General features: G+C 34.8%; 1 protein-coding gene across 9 annotated transcripts; it reads right to left on the reverse strand.

The window, feature by feature from the left end:
* Nucleotides 1–6,117: 6,117 nt before the first annotated feature.
* Nucleotides 6,118–11,667, reverse strand: LOC144700157 (palmitoyltransferase AKR1-like). Of its 9 annotated transcripts, none has more exons than XM_078571578.1 (12): nucleotides 11,312–11,635; nucleotides 11,085–11,219; nucleotides 10,925–10,991; nucleotides 10,253–10,373; nucleotides 9,237–9,333; nucleotides 9,084–9,167; nucleotides 8,461–8,495; nucleotides 8,149–8,214; nucleotides 7,903–7,962; nucleotides 7,453–7,821; nucleotides 6,945–7,331; nucleotides 6,118–6,858 (listed from the first exon to the last, which is right to left on the reverse strand). In XM_078571578.1, the coding sequence occupies exons 1-11, from the start codon at nucleotides 11,454–11,456 to the stop codon at nucleotides 6,978–6,980; spliced, it is 1,533 nt and encodes a 510-aa protein (XP_078427704.1). In that variant the 5' UTR covers nucleotides 11,457–11,635; the 3' UTR covers nucleotides 6,118–6,858; nucleotides 6,945–6,977. The 9 variants fall into 9 exon arrangements, with proteins under 9 accessions (XP_078427704.1, XP_078427708.1, XP_078427705.1 ...); XM_078571582.1 differs by having other exon boundaries at nucleotides 10,253–10,349; nucleotides 11,312–11,632; XM_078571579.1 differs by lacking the exon at nucleotides 8,149–8,214.
* Between the last annotated feature and the right edge of the window lie 7,205 nt (nucleotides 11,668–18,872).

Consider the following 18,872-nt stretch of genomic DNA (forward strand, 5'->3'; position numbering starts at 1 on the left):
TTCACATGAATGCTGTATGGGCGCTAAGCCTTCATCATTTTTATCATTTTTGAATGGGTGTCATTATTTTTTTCTCAGGGCACCTGGTGCCACATGAATGATTTGCGGAGAAAATGAGGAAATTCCTTGACAACTCATATTTTTGCCCACGTGGAGGAGAGAGACTAAGATCCAAAAGTTGAAATTGGGAAAATTCAAATGCTGTCTAACATAATTTTATGCATCAGAATGGCTTCATCTCCAAATTATCATGGTATAAAACGATTCAAATAGGTTTTAGAGTGAATTTATGATTCTGAGATATTTTTGTTACTATACAGTTTTATGACTTTAGTTCCAACGAGAAGTAATTTTACAAGTTCGAAATATTTATCTGCAATCTTTTGATGAATCGATTAAGTTTTATGGATTTTGCATTTTTCTAATTTTTCTGATAACTTTATCAAGGAAATAATTTTAGGAGTCAATTTTTTATTTGAGAAATGCATTTGATATAGATCTTTTGGGGTTAAAAGCCGCTCGGATTGTCCTTATCCATTGGACAATTTGGGACCACTGATTGGCACCGCCATTCATTAGAAGACAAATAATTATGGCATGACAATTCACATGCCGCAATGATTCAAATAATCAGCTCATATTTCTAATTTCAATCCATGAGACACGTGTCGCAGGCTATAATGTCTATCTTTTCTTATTTTATGCAATCACTCACCAACTTGGACGAGTCTAATATATTCAGCTCTTTTTTGCAAGGGATGCAACACATCTTTCATAAATATTGAGCTTTGCAAGGATGACATCGCGCCACGAAGGCGCTTATTTTTTTTTTCCTTTTTTTTAACAGTGCCTAATGACATGTTATCATTTAAGTAACCCAAACAGGGTGCCCTTGTGGCGTTCACATGAATGCTGTATGGGCGCTAAGCCTTCATCATTTTTATCATTTTTGAATGGGTGTCATTATTTTTTTCTCAGGGCACCTGGTGCCACATGAATGATTTGCGGAGAAAATGAGGAAATTCCTTGACAACTCATATTTTTGCCCACGTGGAGGAGAGAGACTAAGATCCAAAAGTTGAAATTGGGAAAATTCAAATGCTGTTATCTTGAGATCCAACCATTCTCAAATTTAGACGGAAGTCGTTTCTTCTAACTTTATTTTTCTTGGAAGGACACGCCAGTTTCTGGCTTTGAAAATTCCCTTGCTTCTTGGATTTATATTTTAAGCTTCTGATTCTTTTTTTCCTTCTTGAATTTTCAGAAAAATCCTGGGGAGACTTTTCATAATGAAGGGTACTTTTTTTCATTCAATATCAAGCCAAAGGCATGTGCAAACTGTACATGTGCTTGCAATGAATTAAAATGGTAAAGAGCATTGAATTTCATCCAATATGGTTATTCTACAATAAAAATCCGTAACTATCTTATATTTGATCAAAATTTATAAATAAATCATCTTCCATTTCAATTTTGAATTATTTTTGTGTCTGTAAAATTTGAAAAAAAATCTTTAAAAATCTTAAAGTACTACATATAAATATTTGTTTTTTCTCTGTTTTGTTGTAAACCTGAAATAAAAATTTAACTCATAATTTTATACTTATTTTCCGATCTGTGGATCTATTCCTTTCTCATCATATGCTTTATATGTTTTGAAAAAGGGAAATTTATAAATTTTATTTCATACGTCCATGAATTATATTCAATTTTAGGCTTATCAATGAGCACATGTGATATGGTATCAACACCTTCATTGAAAGATGACTTGGCACAATCCCTTTTGAACATTCATTTTCTCGTAACTGCCTTGGCCTTAATCTTTACTCTTAATTCCCTTATTGTATTTCCTTTGTTAGCGATTGATTATATCATTGTATTACCTTCTCAATTTCTGATAGTATATTTCAATCTCAATCTTTGAATTTATCACCTATCCCTCTAAGTTTCTTTCTACTATATTTTCCATTTATAACTCTCTTTTATTTTTTTTTCCTTATTTAAATATCTTCTTCTTGCGTATTGTGATATCCTTCTCTCCTCTCTTCTTTTACCTCTTGTTACCTTATCATTTTTTTTACATGTTTTCAAAATTTCTTTATCCTTATCATACTATTCCTTATCTTTATTTGTACTGATTTGGAAAAATTCTTCACTCCCAGGTTAGTCAAAGATGATATTGAAGCATCCCTGTGATTTCAAGAAGGATAAAGAAAACAATTTTTCACTTCATAAAGTCTGATAGGATGGGCATCCGCCGAGGACGACAGGGGACCTGCTCCTGAACCTCACCTAACGTCATGCACTGCCCAAATTGGGCAAATCAATCTTACACCTATCATCATGCGTGGTTCATCCTGTACCATAGGGTATAGAAAGGAGAGTTGAGAATAATTAGAGGTATATGTGGATGGCAACTAGTGGAGAGTGACTTACACTCTCATCATCATTCTGGCATGTCATCACTCACCCTATTGAATGATGATTGCATACATCTCTCTCTCTCTCTCTCTCCCCCTCCCTCTCTCTCTCTCCCTCCCTCCCTCTCTCTCTCTCAACATTCTAACCAATGGGAGGTAGAAAGGTTGTAATTCACCTGGGAAACTAGAGTCTTTGGTAATTTGAGTGGTGATTGGATTACATTTTTATCATCTTTATTCAAAAACTTATTTCATTTAAATGACCGTTAAAAAAAAATCTTAAATATTTTTACATGGTTATACATGGAATTTATCCATGGGTAAATAACATTCTTGTACTTCTTAGATCAACATGATTATCAGCATGTTTTTATGAAATATACAAATTTAAAGTTAAAAATAATTAAATGTTATTTTGTAAATTTATAAAATACTATAATAAACTTGATTTCTCCTCCAATTTAGTTACATAAACTCAATGTAAATATGTACATTTATAAGATTATGTACTTATTTTTTATGAAAAAATTTTAAAATATTTTTTAAAATTTTTATTGTTTATATTTATAGATTTATAAAAAATTATCAACTAATCTGGATAAGAATATCCAAATTTGATCAATGAATGTTGACTATGAATCTTTACAATTCAAATGATGTAACTTTAAGATATAATTTTAATTAATAACATTTAAGATGTTTACCTTCATGTCACTGGAAGCACATATTCTAACTTAATGACTTAAACCATTCGCCATAAAGTAAAGAAATATTTATCTTTATATACATGAAGATCCTGATGCAGTTATATGGCTTGGCAGCCAATCACACACCCATGTCTTATTTTAATATATTAATAAAAATACAATTTATGATTAATCATTTGGAATGTTTATAATGCACCTTAAGAGTATAAAAATGACAGTGAATTATGATGACATAATATTACAGCCGTTACTTATCTTTATACGAAGATTCCTATTCATAAGATGTTTTAGAGTAACATCTATATATGTGAATGGATTGACATTATCTAACCTTTTTCATATGATGAGATGGTTGACCTCAAAGCTATTTCTGTGGAGAAACGAAGGATATAGAGTGGATGCTTCTTAGGGAAATAGTTCACTAATCTGATATTTTTAAATCTAAAGATGATTGTATATCTAAATGGTAATCAGCTCAATTCAAGTCAAAGTTGGGTAAGTGGTCCTTTGGTCTGAGATACCAAGGACATCTTGTGTATGGATATTCATATCTTGACAATGTTCTCTAAGTCCCTAATTGCAGAAACCCAAACAACCTACGCTTAATTGCAGCTACAAGTTCATGGAGATGATTATGTGATCAAGATTGGATCATCTGTCCTTGATATAAAAGAAGATATCTCAAAGAAGAAGATGCAATGAAATGTTTGACAAAGGTAGTTGAAGTACCCAAAGTAATAATTATTTTAAATTTTTCCCAAATGCATCAATACTAACTATGATGGCCAATTAGGATTTGATAGTTGACAATGTCATGTCTTCCTAGGACTGACACATGGATGAGTGTTATTCATGAATGGTAACTGATAAAAAGGATTCCATTTAAGAGTTGATGAAATTCACTGTTCCTTCCAAAAAGTGTGTTGTAACATGGTACCTCACTTGTTTGTGACTCAACCTTTCGATTGGTCTAAAATAATTCATGATTAATTCAGTATATATGCAGTTATAATTGATTAATGAGGTAGACAATAAAGAGTTAATTGTACTAGTCAGGTACATGTGTCCAGAGGATAACACACAAAACTTTTAGGATACTACATGATGAAAAATCCCACAAAGTATGAAATGACATATTGTCTCATTTGGGAAATACCTGAGTTTCTATTTGGCCACCTCCTTGATAACATTATATGTGTTCCATTCATTTCATATAGATTTAGGCATTAAAAAATTGAATTTATCATGCTATTAAGTGATTATTTGAGTATTTCTGAATTTCACCATAAACATCACCTTATGCACATTTTGGCCATTTTTATATAATCTTGTTTGACTTTCATGTCAATAAATTTTTATTACTGATGATTATTTTCATTTCCTATGTGTGAAATGTTTTCAGAAATTAAATTGGATGAGGATGAAGGGGCTAGAGCATCCCACATGATTTTTGGAGCTGTTTCTTTGGGCTATTGAACCAAATTAGAGGAATTTCAATTCTGGGCTTCTAAGGAGCAGTTAGATATGTGTGTGCCACATTCCGGATCCCACCACAATTCCCTCTAATTTCCATTTTAATGAGGAACGCTCATTTCAAATGATGAAATTCTATAAATTCAAATTCAACGAATGGGAAAAGAGGAAAGAATGGCAAGGAGAGAAAATAGAGAAAAATAGAAGCCAAAAATCGTTCACGGTTAGTGTGGCATGTTACAAATCTTTCTTGTAAGTAACGGTAGCATATGTGATTCCTTGCAGTGTGACTTGATCATCAAGGAGTTTCAATTTATGTTTTAAAGGTCTTATTTAATCTTGGCGAGAATTCAACACATGTGAATGCATATGAAAAAAGTATTAATGATTCCTGGTTAAACAAATACAATAAATTATATATTTTGAACTGTTGAGATGATAGAGCATAGCCTGATGGCTTCTTGAACCCCTTGTACCCAAAATTTCAGATGACATCATTGTTAACTCTTCATGCCAACCCCTTATTACTGATAGTCATTGTTTGAAAAGTTTGTCAAGATTTTGGCTTAGCATTTTTTGGTTTGTATGCATCGGACCCTCTTTACACAACATGGTTGAGGCAACGGCCTGGACGAACTGTGGGGCTGTTCTTCAAAAGTATATGAATGTCTTACTTTTTTTTTCTGTGAATGCAAGGCCACAATCTTCGTCGCATGATTTAATACCTATTTCTCATGAAACCAAAATCAAGTTTTTGCATGATACTATCTAATTATTGCCTTGCCGAGCATATACCACATGAACTTAATAGTTGACGTTCAATCTCCAAGACAAGTAACCTAAGTCAAATCTGTCATAATTTCAAGAACCTTGAAGTGGGTGGCAAGTATATTCATGAGAAGATTTATAATCTCGTCAGAAGAAATTTCAAATTTTAATATGAATTTCACTTAACTTTCTCATCAGAACCTAGACGTCTCTTGCAATATCAACTCATTTTAAATAAGTAAACTCTTCACCTATTATAAGCTTTGTTTGAAACAATTTTTATCGTAAAATTGATCCCAAAAATATCAGAAAACCTAGTGGGTTTAGTGGGGCATTCACCTGCCATGTTCCATCTCCTACATGGACTTAGGACGAGATGAGAAGATACGATGAGACGGGATAAGCTTTGTACTCTTCAATCAACTTATATCATTTGAAGGCAAAATTGCAGTTTCGGAGCAGAGTCCCAGGGCAAATGTTATTTCATTTGCACAATCATGTTTTGCCTCGATTTCTGTACTTCTCTTTGTTTCCTTTGTACAAAAGTTGTCCAATGAGATCTACAAAGTTGTCTAAAAGCTCATGATCATGGGATGCTACCCCTACATATATAGGAAAAGTACTACAATCATCTAAAGATTGGATATTCTCTTCTACTAATTTACTGGGTCAGTTTACACATAACCCTCTGTTAGGGACAAAATTAAGTTATTTCCCTTGTAGTCATCTGCTGACCTCGACGCCAACGATGATGCAGAAAACGATGTTGATGAGGTTTACATGCACAGACAATCAATGTTCACAATAACGGGGCATCACAAATAGTTGACCCTAAGGCTCGGGGTCGGATGACGATGCATCATCCGTTCAGTCTCTTGGCCATCAACCTTCGGTCCAGATCTTTCCATCCTGTTACATTCCATCCTCGGGTGCGGGAGATTTCATCTCGAATTACAAAAATCATCCATCTGGTCGGGTTATGCCGGAGACTCCATCGGAGAGACACTGCAGACTCTGTGAAGGATGACGGACCAAAACGCCATCCCATCCCATCTCATCTGTCATCCTTTAACAATCCAAAATTATACCCAAAAAACGTCAACCTCATCATGGTCGTCATCTTCAAAGCCAAGCAGCCTAGTTGACCATGACATTGATATAAGTTTTCTTTAAAGGACGGTTGAATTAGAGGTCATAATCCATTATTTCTCTGGAACACTAGGCCAAATTTCTCTCTTCCTTGCACTGCTCCACACCTAAAGTAGATGAAGAGATGATTTACCAGGTGGTTGACGATACAATGACAGGCCATCACACACAGCTGCCCATCTCCGGTTTTGAAAAAAAAACCATCAAACCCATCAACATCATCTTCAAAGCCAAGCGACCCAGTTGACGATGACACTGACAGAATCTTTCTTTAAACTCGAGGACGTCATCAGCCACTTGTCAATCTTCATCTCAACATCCGCCCTGGCCCACAAACAAAGCTAGAAGAACACGGCTCAGCAAGCAACCACTCCATGAAATCAAGGAAGAAAAAAAAAAGAAAAGAAAACAGAAGAGGGAAGCTGACCTTCTTCTACCTCTGGCAATTTAGCAGGATGGATCACGCTACAGGAGAAGAAAGCCAATTTAGCAGGCTGAGCAGCGACCTGATCGAGCTTGTTCTATCCTTCCTGCCCGTTCGATCGCTGGTTCGAGCCAGCGCAGTCTGCAGGCTATGGAAGTCGATCATAACCCGACCTGGGTTCGGCCCGCGCGAGCCACCCCCGGCCTGGTTCTTCCTCTGCGGTCTGAACAACGTCGAGCCACGCCATGACTGGACCTTCGGCTTCGACCCAGCCTCCGGCCACTGGGCTCGCCTCCCCACCGTCCGCTTGCCCAGATCAACCTCCATCGGCGGTCTGATCAACGTCCACGTGGCGAGCAGGGATTGGCTGATTGAGGACGCCAGCGCCCCCTGCAAAGAGATCGGAAGATTACCGGGTCAGCTCCTGAAGTGGATATTCAACGAAGAAGAAGAAGAAGAAGAAGAGAAGTTTGAAAGTGTTAAGTGTTTAAGATCGGATGGGATGATATACTTGTTCAACGACGCTCACCATGGAGGTTATCGTGGATGTTACTGCGAGCTCAAGTCCGCCATAGCCGACCGTTGTGAGTGGAGAAGGCTGCCGCCGTTGCCCTCTAAAGACGACTGCTTTCATAGAGTTGTGGCCTTCTGCTCCGCCGTGAGATTGGACTCTGTACTTAGCTCCGGCAAGGTTGGAGAAATTCTCTGATGTTGGAGAAGACGCCGTTGTCGAACGGGTTTCGGAACGACGGTTCGCCTGGCGGGGGCCGGTTGCGGTGAGGAGAGATTTTGAAGTTGAGATTTTGCTTTCTTGAGCGGGATTGGTACCTGGGTCGGATTGTGAATCTGCTTGGAATTCTGGGTATTTCCTCCAGTTGATCTTGATTCGGCGTGTGAAAATTTGGATCAGATTGAGATGAATATGTGGTGAGTTTGGTTGCGGATGGGGTTGGTTCCTCACCCATTCATCGGTTCTGATGTTGACGCAGATGCAGTAGACGTGCCAAATCAGGAAAATCACCTGGAAGAAACAAGTTTCATGAGAAGAAACGCAGTTTAAGATGATGTTTCCGTATGCAGTTTGTGATGAAGATGAAGATTGAACATTTTTTCATTAGTCAATGGAAGTCTGCGGTTCCGGATGTAGATGAAGATGTAATATATATCTCGTATGTTTTTGGAAAAAAATATTGAATAGCAAGAGTACCTGCCAAATGATCTGAAGGAAGGAGAAAATTATGGTGCTGATAACTAGAGTCCCCCCCAGATCGATCTGGAGGAAGAATCGCACAACCCAGTCAATGCCTCCGCATTTAAATTGACAGAGCAAAGAAAATAGCTAGATCACCGAGTACTTTAGGTCCACCTTAAATAAGGTTATTAAAATATTATAATCATTATGCTAAGTTAAAAAATTCCGATTGGATATAACAGACCATCGATTAAAATTAACAGTATAAAATATCATTTATTATACGCATTTGGTTTGAGTTGGGGGGGGGGGGATTTGGAAACGCACCATCGCTAGAGTCTCCCCCCCAGATTTGGAAATAACTGCAGAGGAAAAAAAGGACAGCTAGAGAGTGAACATAATGTCCAATCAAATGAGATAATTAACTCTTAACGCCAAATATTAAAAATCAACATACAACTCCGAAGCCAATAAATAACAGCCCAGCTTCTATAACTTCAAACACAAGGGAAACTTTCCGCAATAAGACTAGGCCAATCCATCTAATTTGGATATTTTCGCACCCATGAAGATACTGAGAACTTCCATCCCATAAAGTAACTTGGAAAATAATATTTGGAAATAGGGTCTTTCATGTAAATTTCCATTCCCAAAAAAGTTACGAAACCTCTAGTGTCAGTGAGTTGTTTAATATAATTTGACTTTGATTCTTCTATCTATCTATCTATCTATCTATTTATCTCTCGATGTCTATCTCTATCTATCTGTCTATCTACTCATCCGTTCATCTATATATTTATCTATCTCTCTCTCTTCCTTTTCTTGAATTTCATCCACACATCAACTCCATCCTATGAAGTTCTGCAAGAATCACAGGAGAGCTCATTAAAAAGATCTTTCAAAGGATTCAGAATAAAGGTCATGAATATAGGAATATGTAATGGTCATACATTGCACTGAGAATAACACATATGATGCTTCTGTCACGATGAATCCAACCAGGAGAGCCATGAACAGTCGATGATTCTTTGTGCCTGAGAAATCACACAAAGTCAACTTTCAACATTGAAGGAAAACCGGGATTGACTGTCCAGTACTCTTACCAATACAATTCCCAAATGCGGGACAGTGGTGGTCAAACCCTAAAACATTAGCGTTACACCTTCTACAGAATCTTACACGTGTGAGTGGCAAAGGACCCTGCCAAATGAGATAATCAAATGATAAGTAGGCCGACAAATGATCTTATTATTATTTTGCTGATCAGAAGAGTGAGAGAGAGAGAAGACAGGGCGGCGGTAGAGTTACATTTTAACCCTGTATTCTAACAGATATGATAGCATGGGCAGCGGATGATATCATGGAAGCAAACTGGTAAGAAAAATCATGCAGATAATTTGGGTTCCATTCACAATGATTTTTTTTTTGAAAATTCTATTCACAATGATTGAATCCTTTTCTCATGTTTCGGGCCAATTTAAAGCTTCGCCCAGGTAGATATTCACAAAAAAAGGAACAAGACTATAATCTTACTCTGAAAGTTCTGGGGTAGATTCCAACCTTTGTAGATTACTTATATAAAAGGGGATAAGTTGGTGAACAATGATGACTTCATCATTGTCATCCATGGTGGGCTCGGAAGAGTGAAAATAATGATGATGACAAAATCATCATATAGAGTTGTGTGACATATGATGATGTCAAATCTTGGAAACCAGATGACAAAACATCATCGCCCACTCCACATCTTCATTGGTGATGACAAACTTGTGTTGGCAGTGGCGGATGAATTTGTCATCATCATCGTCATTCCAAACCTCAGACGATGATTCATCAGAACATGAGGATGATGAGGACGATGAGAAGTTCTCATCCTTGTTATCATCATCATCATCATCATCATCATAATTGATGTTAAACTCTAAAAGGAACCATAAATAAATGAAAAAAATGCTTTTCATTTTATTTCTTTTGAACAGATCTGAGCTGGGGCAGAAGAAAAAAGCAAGAAAACTTTTATTCACGATCCCAAAACAAAGTTGAGCGCCCACAAAACTACTGAATGATTTTATAATTATAAACCATCAGATATTCTTCTTTTACTCGAAAGGGTCCAAACCTCAGACGGATCTTTGGACTCTGGTGTTGAACGCAGAGGAATCAATTCAGGATCAGAGAAATCGTTTGAGACTACTCCGGGATCACTAAAAATAATTCTGCAAAGATGAGAAGGTAGCATCCTGATATTGTGGTTTAGTGAAATGTCGCCAAGTTTATTAAGCGAAATAAAAACAATAAAAGACGATAATATTTTAGGGAAAAAGCAGCTAAAAACGGTCAAAGAAATAGTAGTTTCCTTCAAAAGACAACCAAATTTCAAGGTCTCCATGACTACATCTAAATAATTTCTAATTCAAGATAAACATTGCATTTCGAAATATCTGCATGTCGCCGAAGAGTCATGTTTTTCCATAAACTATGCGTTCCCAATACTTCCACAATAGCTAATAAATAAATAAAAAATCATCGACGGAGGGAAACCGATTTTCTTACACCGGGATCGCATAAATGACCACAGTGACAGAGGCTACATTTTGTCCACTAACATTGAAACCCTAGGGCAACACAATTCAGTTGTATGATCAGCGGAATCTTGTCTTTTATAGCAACAGCTAATGAAATTAGTGAGATCACAATTCTAAACTGAATTTTTTTACTTGAAATATAACCCAAAAAAGTCCAAAAAAGGAATCATCATCCGCAAGCCATCAATTTGACAACAATAATTCACCTGTAGAGACCGAACATTAGCAGTACGAACTCCAAATTCATTGCAGCCTCTTGAAGAGATGTCATGGCTGCATGATAGAGGAAGAAGTAGAATCAACAAAGCTGTATATCAATATTACACAAACCTTGGCAGTTTGAATAAATTCCTCAAAGACATCAACCTCCTCGAACTAGAGATGCATAAACTCCCCAAAGAAAAATCGCATGGAAAAAAACAGTGATTGGAGCATAAGCCGGGGTGCCGAAGAGACCCCGGCAAACTCTGCCAAACCCCAGCGTCGCCACCATCGTTACCCCTGCCATATCAACAAAATTATAAAGTTCCTTAGCTCGAATTTCATGAAATGAAGCAAGAATCCCTAGAAAATCGGGAGAAAAAAGGTGCAACCTGCAATGGGAATTAGGTGGAAGAGAGACGTCGAGGCGAGGTAATGGAGTACAGCGACTAGAGACAGATGCAATTGAAGAACGAAAAAACAGGAGATGAGCAGACGGAGTGCAAATTCTCGGCCCGATCTTGATGCAAGGATCATCGCGTATTGATCTCCTCCGTAACTCTCCTCTATCTTCTCTTTTCTTGGTGTTTATCTACTTTGAATAATTGAAGATCGCGCGGAATTTCAACAATGAACTTGATTTCTTGTTCAACATTCCTCAAACCTTCATGCATTGAATGCTTTTTCGGGAAATATTCATAATCAAGTTGCCTTAATTAATGTAAAAAACTTAACACAAGCCCTTGATCATGGGACGAAATCCCGCCTCACTGCTAAATTATCCAACAACATGAAGCTTTCTACATCATAATTTTACATTTTTATATTGATGTGGAGTGTGCTGTGGCATATGAAAACAGAATGTTTGAGCCCAGATTGACAAATTCTGAATATATATTCGATATATTTCTTGGGGAGTAATCTAATGTTTTGGGGCAAAGTAGTTGATCTAAATATAATCCTCTAAAGGAAAGATCAGATCTAATGACACTTTTTTATGATTTTTTGTGACCAAATGAGATTAATGATGCTTCCCAAAACCTTCATTCAATGGAGGACCTGTGCATTTTTGCAATGAACAAGATGAATGAACAGAGAGAGGAACTGACTCAATAAAACATAAATTTGAACATTAGAGTTGATCTCTAGCTGTCATCTTTCTTGCAGGTCAACCACTATTAGATGCAAAACTCAAATATCCATTTACAACTCCATAAATACTGAGATTGACGAGCGAGGGTGATGAAATCAAAATTGGGGTGATAATTGTCATTGTTATTTTAGGTGATCAATAAAAAATTATAAATACTCGACTAGTAAAGGAATATGACTAGGCATCAATGAGCAATAGTTGTCTCTAAAGGAATGCTTACAAAGGATTTAGAGCATTTTTAAAATATAATTATGTGGTGAGAAAAGATGTTTTATAAGATATGGTGAAATGGGAATGATGCTAAGGATATAAATGTGCAATTCAATCTTTATGATTGGGCATGTATCATTGGGTATGGATGGATAACATGTATGGATGGGTGGATGCGGATGAATGTGAATGGGCATGGATGGATGTGAATGGATAAATGTCAAGAAGAAGATGAATGATGTAAGGGAGTGAATATTCAGATCCTTGTATACCACTGAGATCAAGGTGATTAGTGACAAGGGAAGAGCTCTTCCATGTGTATTTTTCACTTTAACACAGATCAAAGATGGACACTAATAAAAATTGATAGATTATGAAATTACTTTCTTTCACTGCCAGCCAAATTAAGAGAAATTCAAAATTCAATTTTATAATGATACAGAATATGTTATATATTCGAGGGAATACATTGGTAGATGATAGAGATATACAAAGCTACACAAAAATTTTTAACCTAAAATTTCATCTAGATTATTGGATATCATTATCTGATGTTGAATTATTATCAGCACCTGATTTTCTCTCTCCTTGTTGACCCACATGCTTAAAACATAAAAGCTAACGTGCCACAAAATTTTTGGAACCCCTAGGAAGATTCATAAACCCCTATACATAATTTCAAAAAATACATTTGAATTAAAACATTTTAAAATATATATTACAACTTATAAAATTATGAATTCACCAATTTAATGTCAAAATATATGAAATAGTATATTCGGACTTAAACTTTCTTTTTCTCTGTGAACATGATGTCAAAAAATTAAATACATGCCAAAAAATCATAAAAATTGGGAATATCATTCTACAAATTAATTTATTTTTCAATCTAGAAATATATATAAATATATATATAATTATTTCAGTGAAAATATACATGGAATGGTTAAATAATAGTAGTGCAGTAATTAGCATGTTGTCGTAGAGGGATAATAACTAAGGATAATTCTAACCTCCATATATTTATTTAGTAATCAAATTACGTTTTCTCCTCCACAATGTCATCGTATTTTTCTTGAGCTTTGTGCCCCTATCATTACGATTGACGTGCACCATGGTTAAAAAATCATTCACTCCATTTAATCCAATGGAGCCATTGATAACATGTTTACAATAATTATATGTGTGCATTATACATTCATTCCAATTAAGTCATGGATCACGCACTTGTTATCCATGCATGTTATTATGCATTAAGAGTTATACATTCACATTATCAAGCTTAAAATGATTGAATCTATTTTTAGAGTCAATTTATGATTATTCTAGATTCAATGGTATTTTAAGAATTTTCCCGGCATCATATTCTTAAGGAAATTAATTTATGGATTAAGAATGTATTCTGACATTGTATTAGTGGAGATATTAATTTTCAAGGCTGGAAAATATATTTATTATTTTTATGACTCAAATTTTAATTTAAATGGATTAATTAAACATTTATGTTCTTAAAATTGCTTCGTGCCATGTGTTGCCATCCCATTCTATCGATTGGCGATCAATAAAGAGCTTAGACAATGACAATGTACAATAATCCTTATAAACGTACCATTATGGCAATGAAAATCGCGATGGCATAATGCCCAGTCACTGACTGATGCATTTATTTGGATTTAAACAGCAATAAATGTGAACCATCCCATTATTTAAATTGAAAATTCAAAATCTGCACACGTGCCATGTATATGAACCTGATAACATGCAATTTACAATATTAACTTTATACATATCGCATTTATATTTGCACTAAAATGATGATAATTGCATGTTTTCATATAAAAATGAAATAAATTATATTTAATATATTATCCTCAATTTTCATGATTTTTCATGCTTTTTCTGTGTTTTTGTTGAATTTATTTTGTGGCGAGCAAAAATAAAAGCCCCAAAACTGCTATCGGGAGTTTTTGCATGCATAAATCCCCAATTTTATTGAATTTTTTGGTATTTTAATTTGTTTTAGAAGAATAGAGGTCTTTTCACAACATTTCAGGTGAAATAGGAGCGGAGCGCATATATCCAAATATTTCTTAGACCAGCGTTCAAATAAAATTTTGCAAAATGGAGGAGTTTTCTACAAATTTCATGGAGAGAGAGAAGGCCAAAAAGGATCAAACGCCTTAGATTGCTCCAGATTCAAACGTTATCATCTGAAGATCCAACGATTGGATTGAGCTCAAGCTTGAGGTCTGGTTCTTCATTGTATCCTCTTTCGATCCGTATGGTTGGATTGAAAAGAAGAACCCTAACACTAAATAAAATTAAGGAAAATTTAGGAGGAAAGGGGAATTATCTCACCCCTCTACCCTAGATATAAATTCCTAATTTTCTCTCTTTTTCATTCTTGGATGCTCGACCACAGTCTGCACTAAGAGGCGAGCTCTCACTGGATCAACTTTTATCCTGGTATTTTATTTGAGTTTTAGTTTCTTTCTTCATTGATCTTGACATGTGTTCTTCTAAGTCACCTTGACTAGGGTGAAATGTGCCAGCCCTAGTCTGTCTTGATTGACGAAGGAATTTAGTTAATGATCATTTTCTATTATCACACATTAAAATATCCTAAAAATGAGATAGATTATATGTCCCTTACCTCCTTCTAAATCTCTACATTCTTCACCAACCATTATTGTTTAAAAACCATACATTAAGTATTCTTCTCATCTCTCTACACTTTTGATTCAAGATCTTCTTTTGAGAACCAGGTCAAATGAATTGAGGACCTATATTCTCTTCACATTTTCTCATCTCTCCTGCCTACCTCTTCTAAATTCTTTTCCCTTATGATCTCTAAGGATCTGCCCTTTTATTTAGAATGGAAATCAATAGAGATCATCCCTATTTAATCTTGGAGAATTGATCTTCCTTCAAGATCATATCTTATCAAGATTAAATCTATTAAAACTCCATTCGAATTAGCTTGAATTAAATCCTTGAACTCTGATTCCCTATGGACGACCCCTCTACTCATCATTTACATCTTAATATAGAGGGTTCATTATAAACATTATTGTATAATTTTATTACAAACAATGATACTTACAGTAAAATTCAGCTTATCATAATGCCCAAAATTGGCTAAAAGTTAAAATGATCTTGACATGGCATGCACAAACACGTTTCCTTGGCATGGAATGATTAGGCATTTATTTGGATCTTCTGATGAAAATGGCATGCATCAGCATGCCATTAATAAAAAATAAAATAGATGTAACAGTGATGTGGGGTGCAACGATATGCTACCATGTCACTCTATAACAGATTAATAAAAATACCTTTTTGTCTTCTTCTTTTGCACATGGACACATAGTCCTCTCGTAGTTGGCATTTGTGGAAGAAGAGGGATTCATTCAAATCATTAACAGAGGATTATTCACCAGTTTTGACTGTCAACATAAAATTATGAAACAACAACACCACTGATGAGGAGAGAGAAAAATGGATGGCCATGATTTCTCTAAATCCAAAGCTTGATATTTACTGATCCATAAGGTCGATTGAGCTGAAATTTTGAAAATCGCCCATCTTCACCCCTTGTTTTATTAATCCTTTATATGAATCAATAAAGGCATGGATATTTTTAAAATTCATTCTTAAATTTGCTTCTCACGTTAATTGGCTGATTGAAAGTGTGGTTATGTGAAAAGAGACAACATATAAGAGAGGGATCTCAGCTTCACTTACGAATCACTGTGACCCAAATATAATGTATGAATCTATGCTAAGTACCCTTGCATTACATTATTTGTTATTAGCATCATTCTCAGGTTTGATCCCTTTCATCATTTTGTTCAACCATAATTTCAGGCCTTTGTACATTAAAATCACATATCACACCTTCCAGTCACTTTGTCTTCATCATCTCACTCTTCATCCCCCTTACATAACTCTTTATTTTCATAACATTGCGTACATCTATTTTCTTTCATATATTGTTATCATCACTTCATTCTTTCTCTCGCCCGTTCTTATAATATCTTCATGATCACTGTCTATTATCTACTATAATAATAGTATCTTTATAAATAATTACCACCACCTAGACTTACATTTGCTTGTCTCTTGATCCCATATTATATAGATATCTTGCCTTTTCTCATTCAATATTTAAACACAATGGAATCCTTAATTACTGTTCATTTTTGAGACGATTGGTACACCACTAGCTAGCTTTAATTAGGTGTGTACATGTTTATAGTTTTATTGATTAAACTCAAAACACTAATGATGAATTAACACCCGAACTATGATTTTATAAATCATCAAATATATTCCAGTTTAATTCATTTTCCATGTTCTTGCATGCAATCAGTAAAACACCAAATTCATAAAGGAAAAAATCATTGAATGACTTCCCATGTTTGGCACATATTAAAGATAGATTGCATTTTAAAAACTGCATGTAAAGATAAGTTCATCATGAAATTTTTTTAAAACATCAAAACTATGGGAATTTTCTAAAATTGAACTTAACATTAAATTAACTATCAAATGATATGATAACATGCACATTGGTCTTACTAGTCTGCACACTTAAATGTAATTCACATGATATCGACCCATAAATTTACATTATCAATACATTTGTCCACTTTATCATAAGTTAAGTTCACCTTGTGTGCATGTTTGTGTTGGCCCAATCCTGGAATTTATTATGATGTTAGTTTCAGTATTTTATCATGCTCCCAGGTATCCCTTATGTTGAATCGCATTTACTGCATTTTAATCACTAGATTTTCTTCCTCTGCCACATGTCCAATGAACCAAATGCATTTATTACGATTTAAGCCCTTGATTTTTATCACGCCATGTTCATGGGCATTAAAAAGAAGGAAGGATTTGTTAACTGATTTCTCAATTATGGCATCGGGAATTGCAATGCCAGAATGACATTTTTTAAAATGATTGGGACTGCCAATCATTGATCAACATGAAGTTGCGAGCATCCACATTAACTTTGTAACATGAATGTTTGCTCCATGTCTTCTGCTGTTATCATACATTTGCATGCTCCTAATGTTGGGCTCACCCGTAAGTTTGTCCCTTTGCTCTTAAAGTTGTAAGTCCCAAATCTGTGACTTCATAATCTTTAGATATCTTGAATGTTTAGCATCACCTGGAGGTTCTTGGTCTATTGATCTCGCCCATATTTATCATAATATTTTTTTACTATTGATTCTAATATTATTCTGTTTACTTATGACTCATTTACTTAACTTCATTTCCTTTAGTTTACAAAATTAAATGAAAGACATTTCCTACGCGCTTTTTTCTCATCTCTTCGTTGCCAACCATAATTATAAACTGGTGCCTTTCCTTTTCTCCAGCTCTGTAACTTCTTTGGCCCTTTAGTTACACGTTTAAAAAATTTTAATTTATGTTTACAATGATTTTTTAACTCAACTTGAGACTTCATATGGTTTTGGGGCTTTTTAAGACTATAATTTTTATTTACTTCATTTGTTGGAGGAGTTGGAATCCCTTTAGGCCTATGAGAAATAGACTTGAATTTATCATCCAGATGGTAATCTATATCACAAATATTTTACATACATATCCAGAAGATCCTATAAATTTTGTATAATGTTTTCAATAGTGCATAAGCAGGTACTGATTTTGGGGGGAATATCTTTAGCATCCATTTTTTATGGATTTTCCTGTTCACCAGTACAAGATTTGCAACTAAGGTATTCATTTTTAAAAATAGCAACCAAGAAAATAATTTTGTTGGAAAAAAAATTACAATGGTGCATACAATTGTTAATATAACAATGGTTATATCAACTTATTCTATACATAGACAGTAATTCACAACAGCGGATAATTAGAAAGCAGCCTAAAATCTCTACAAATCACATTTAAATTTATAAAACCATTAAATAAATATCTTAAAATACAGTATGCCTTAACAGTTATGAATGATAAATTTGATCATTTTAATCGTGACAACATTCATATGCGATCATTTTAATGCAAGTATTTTTATAATTAGTATAATATGAATATAATAAGTAGCGAATTATCATCCATCAGGTCATATTCTTACCAATCAGCACCATCGATCATCTCGCTCATAAACAATCTCTTGGAGGTTCAGTGAAAACACCAGTTACCCAGAGGATTGATTGACACTGATATATTCCTCGATGAAACTCTTTGACCAATTAATCACGAAGAATCATAACAAAAGATTAAGCTTTAAGGGCATTTTAGTAAAATGCTTGAATATGCATTTTGATGAATGCTCAAAGTAATTCATGTCTCAATAAGGGTTATGATCAAGCATAATAGGTCCTCAGTCAACTAGGTTATTGATCGTAAGTGAAGATAAAATAATACCCTTCGTTATTTTAAAAAGTACTTAGTTTGACCATATGATGAACAAGACAAATCACTTATTTAGGACTTGAATTTCCTATGACATGAAGTTAAAGATTTTTGGTAAAATTTTTCAAATATTTTTCTGAATTTTACTTCATTTGATTGAATTACTTCCTTAAATTCCTAATTACTACCTTCTGATATTTAAG

This window comes from Wolffia australiana, chromosome 2, assembly GCF_029677425.1.
Source record: "Wolffia australiana isolate 7733 chromosome 2, ASM2967742v1".
NCBI classification, from domain to species: domain Eukaryota; kingdom Viridiplantae; phylum Streptophyta; class Magnoliopsida; order Alismatales; family Araceae; genus Wolffia; species Wolffia australiana.

Coding starts and splice junctions, on each gene's coding strand:
- LOC144700157 (XM_078571574.1), bottom strand. CDS start 11,456: ATGATCCTTGCATCAAGATCGGGCCGAGAATTTGCACTCCGTCTGCTC. Junction 9,168..9,236: donor CGCATTTGGGAATTGTATTG/GTAAGAGTACTG, acceptor GTGATTTCTCAG/GCACAAAGAATCATCGACTG. Junction 7,963..8,148: donor TCCTTCAGATCATTTGGCAG/GTACTCTTGCTA, acceptor TGTTTCTTCCAG/GTGATTTTCCTGATTTGGCA.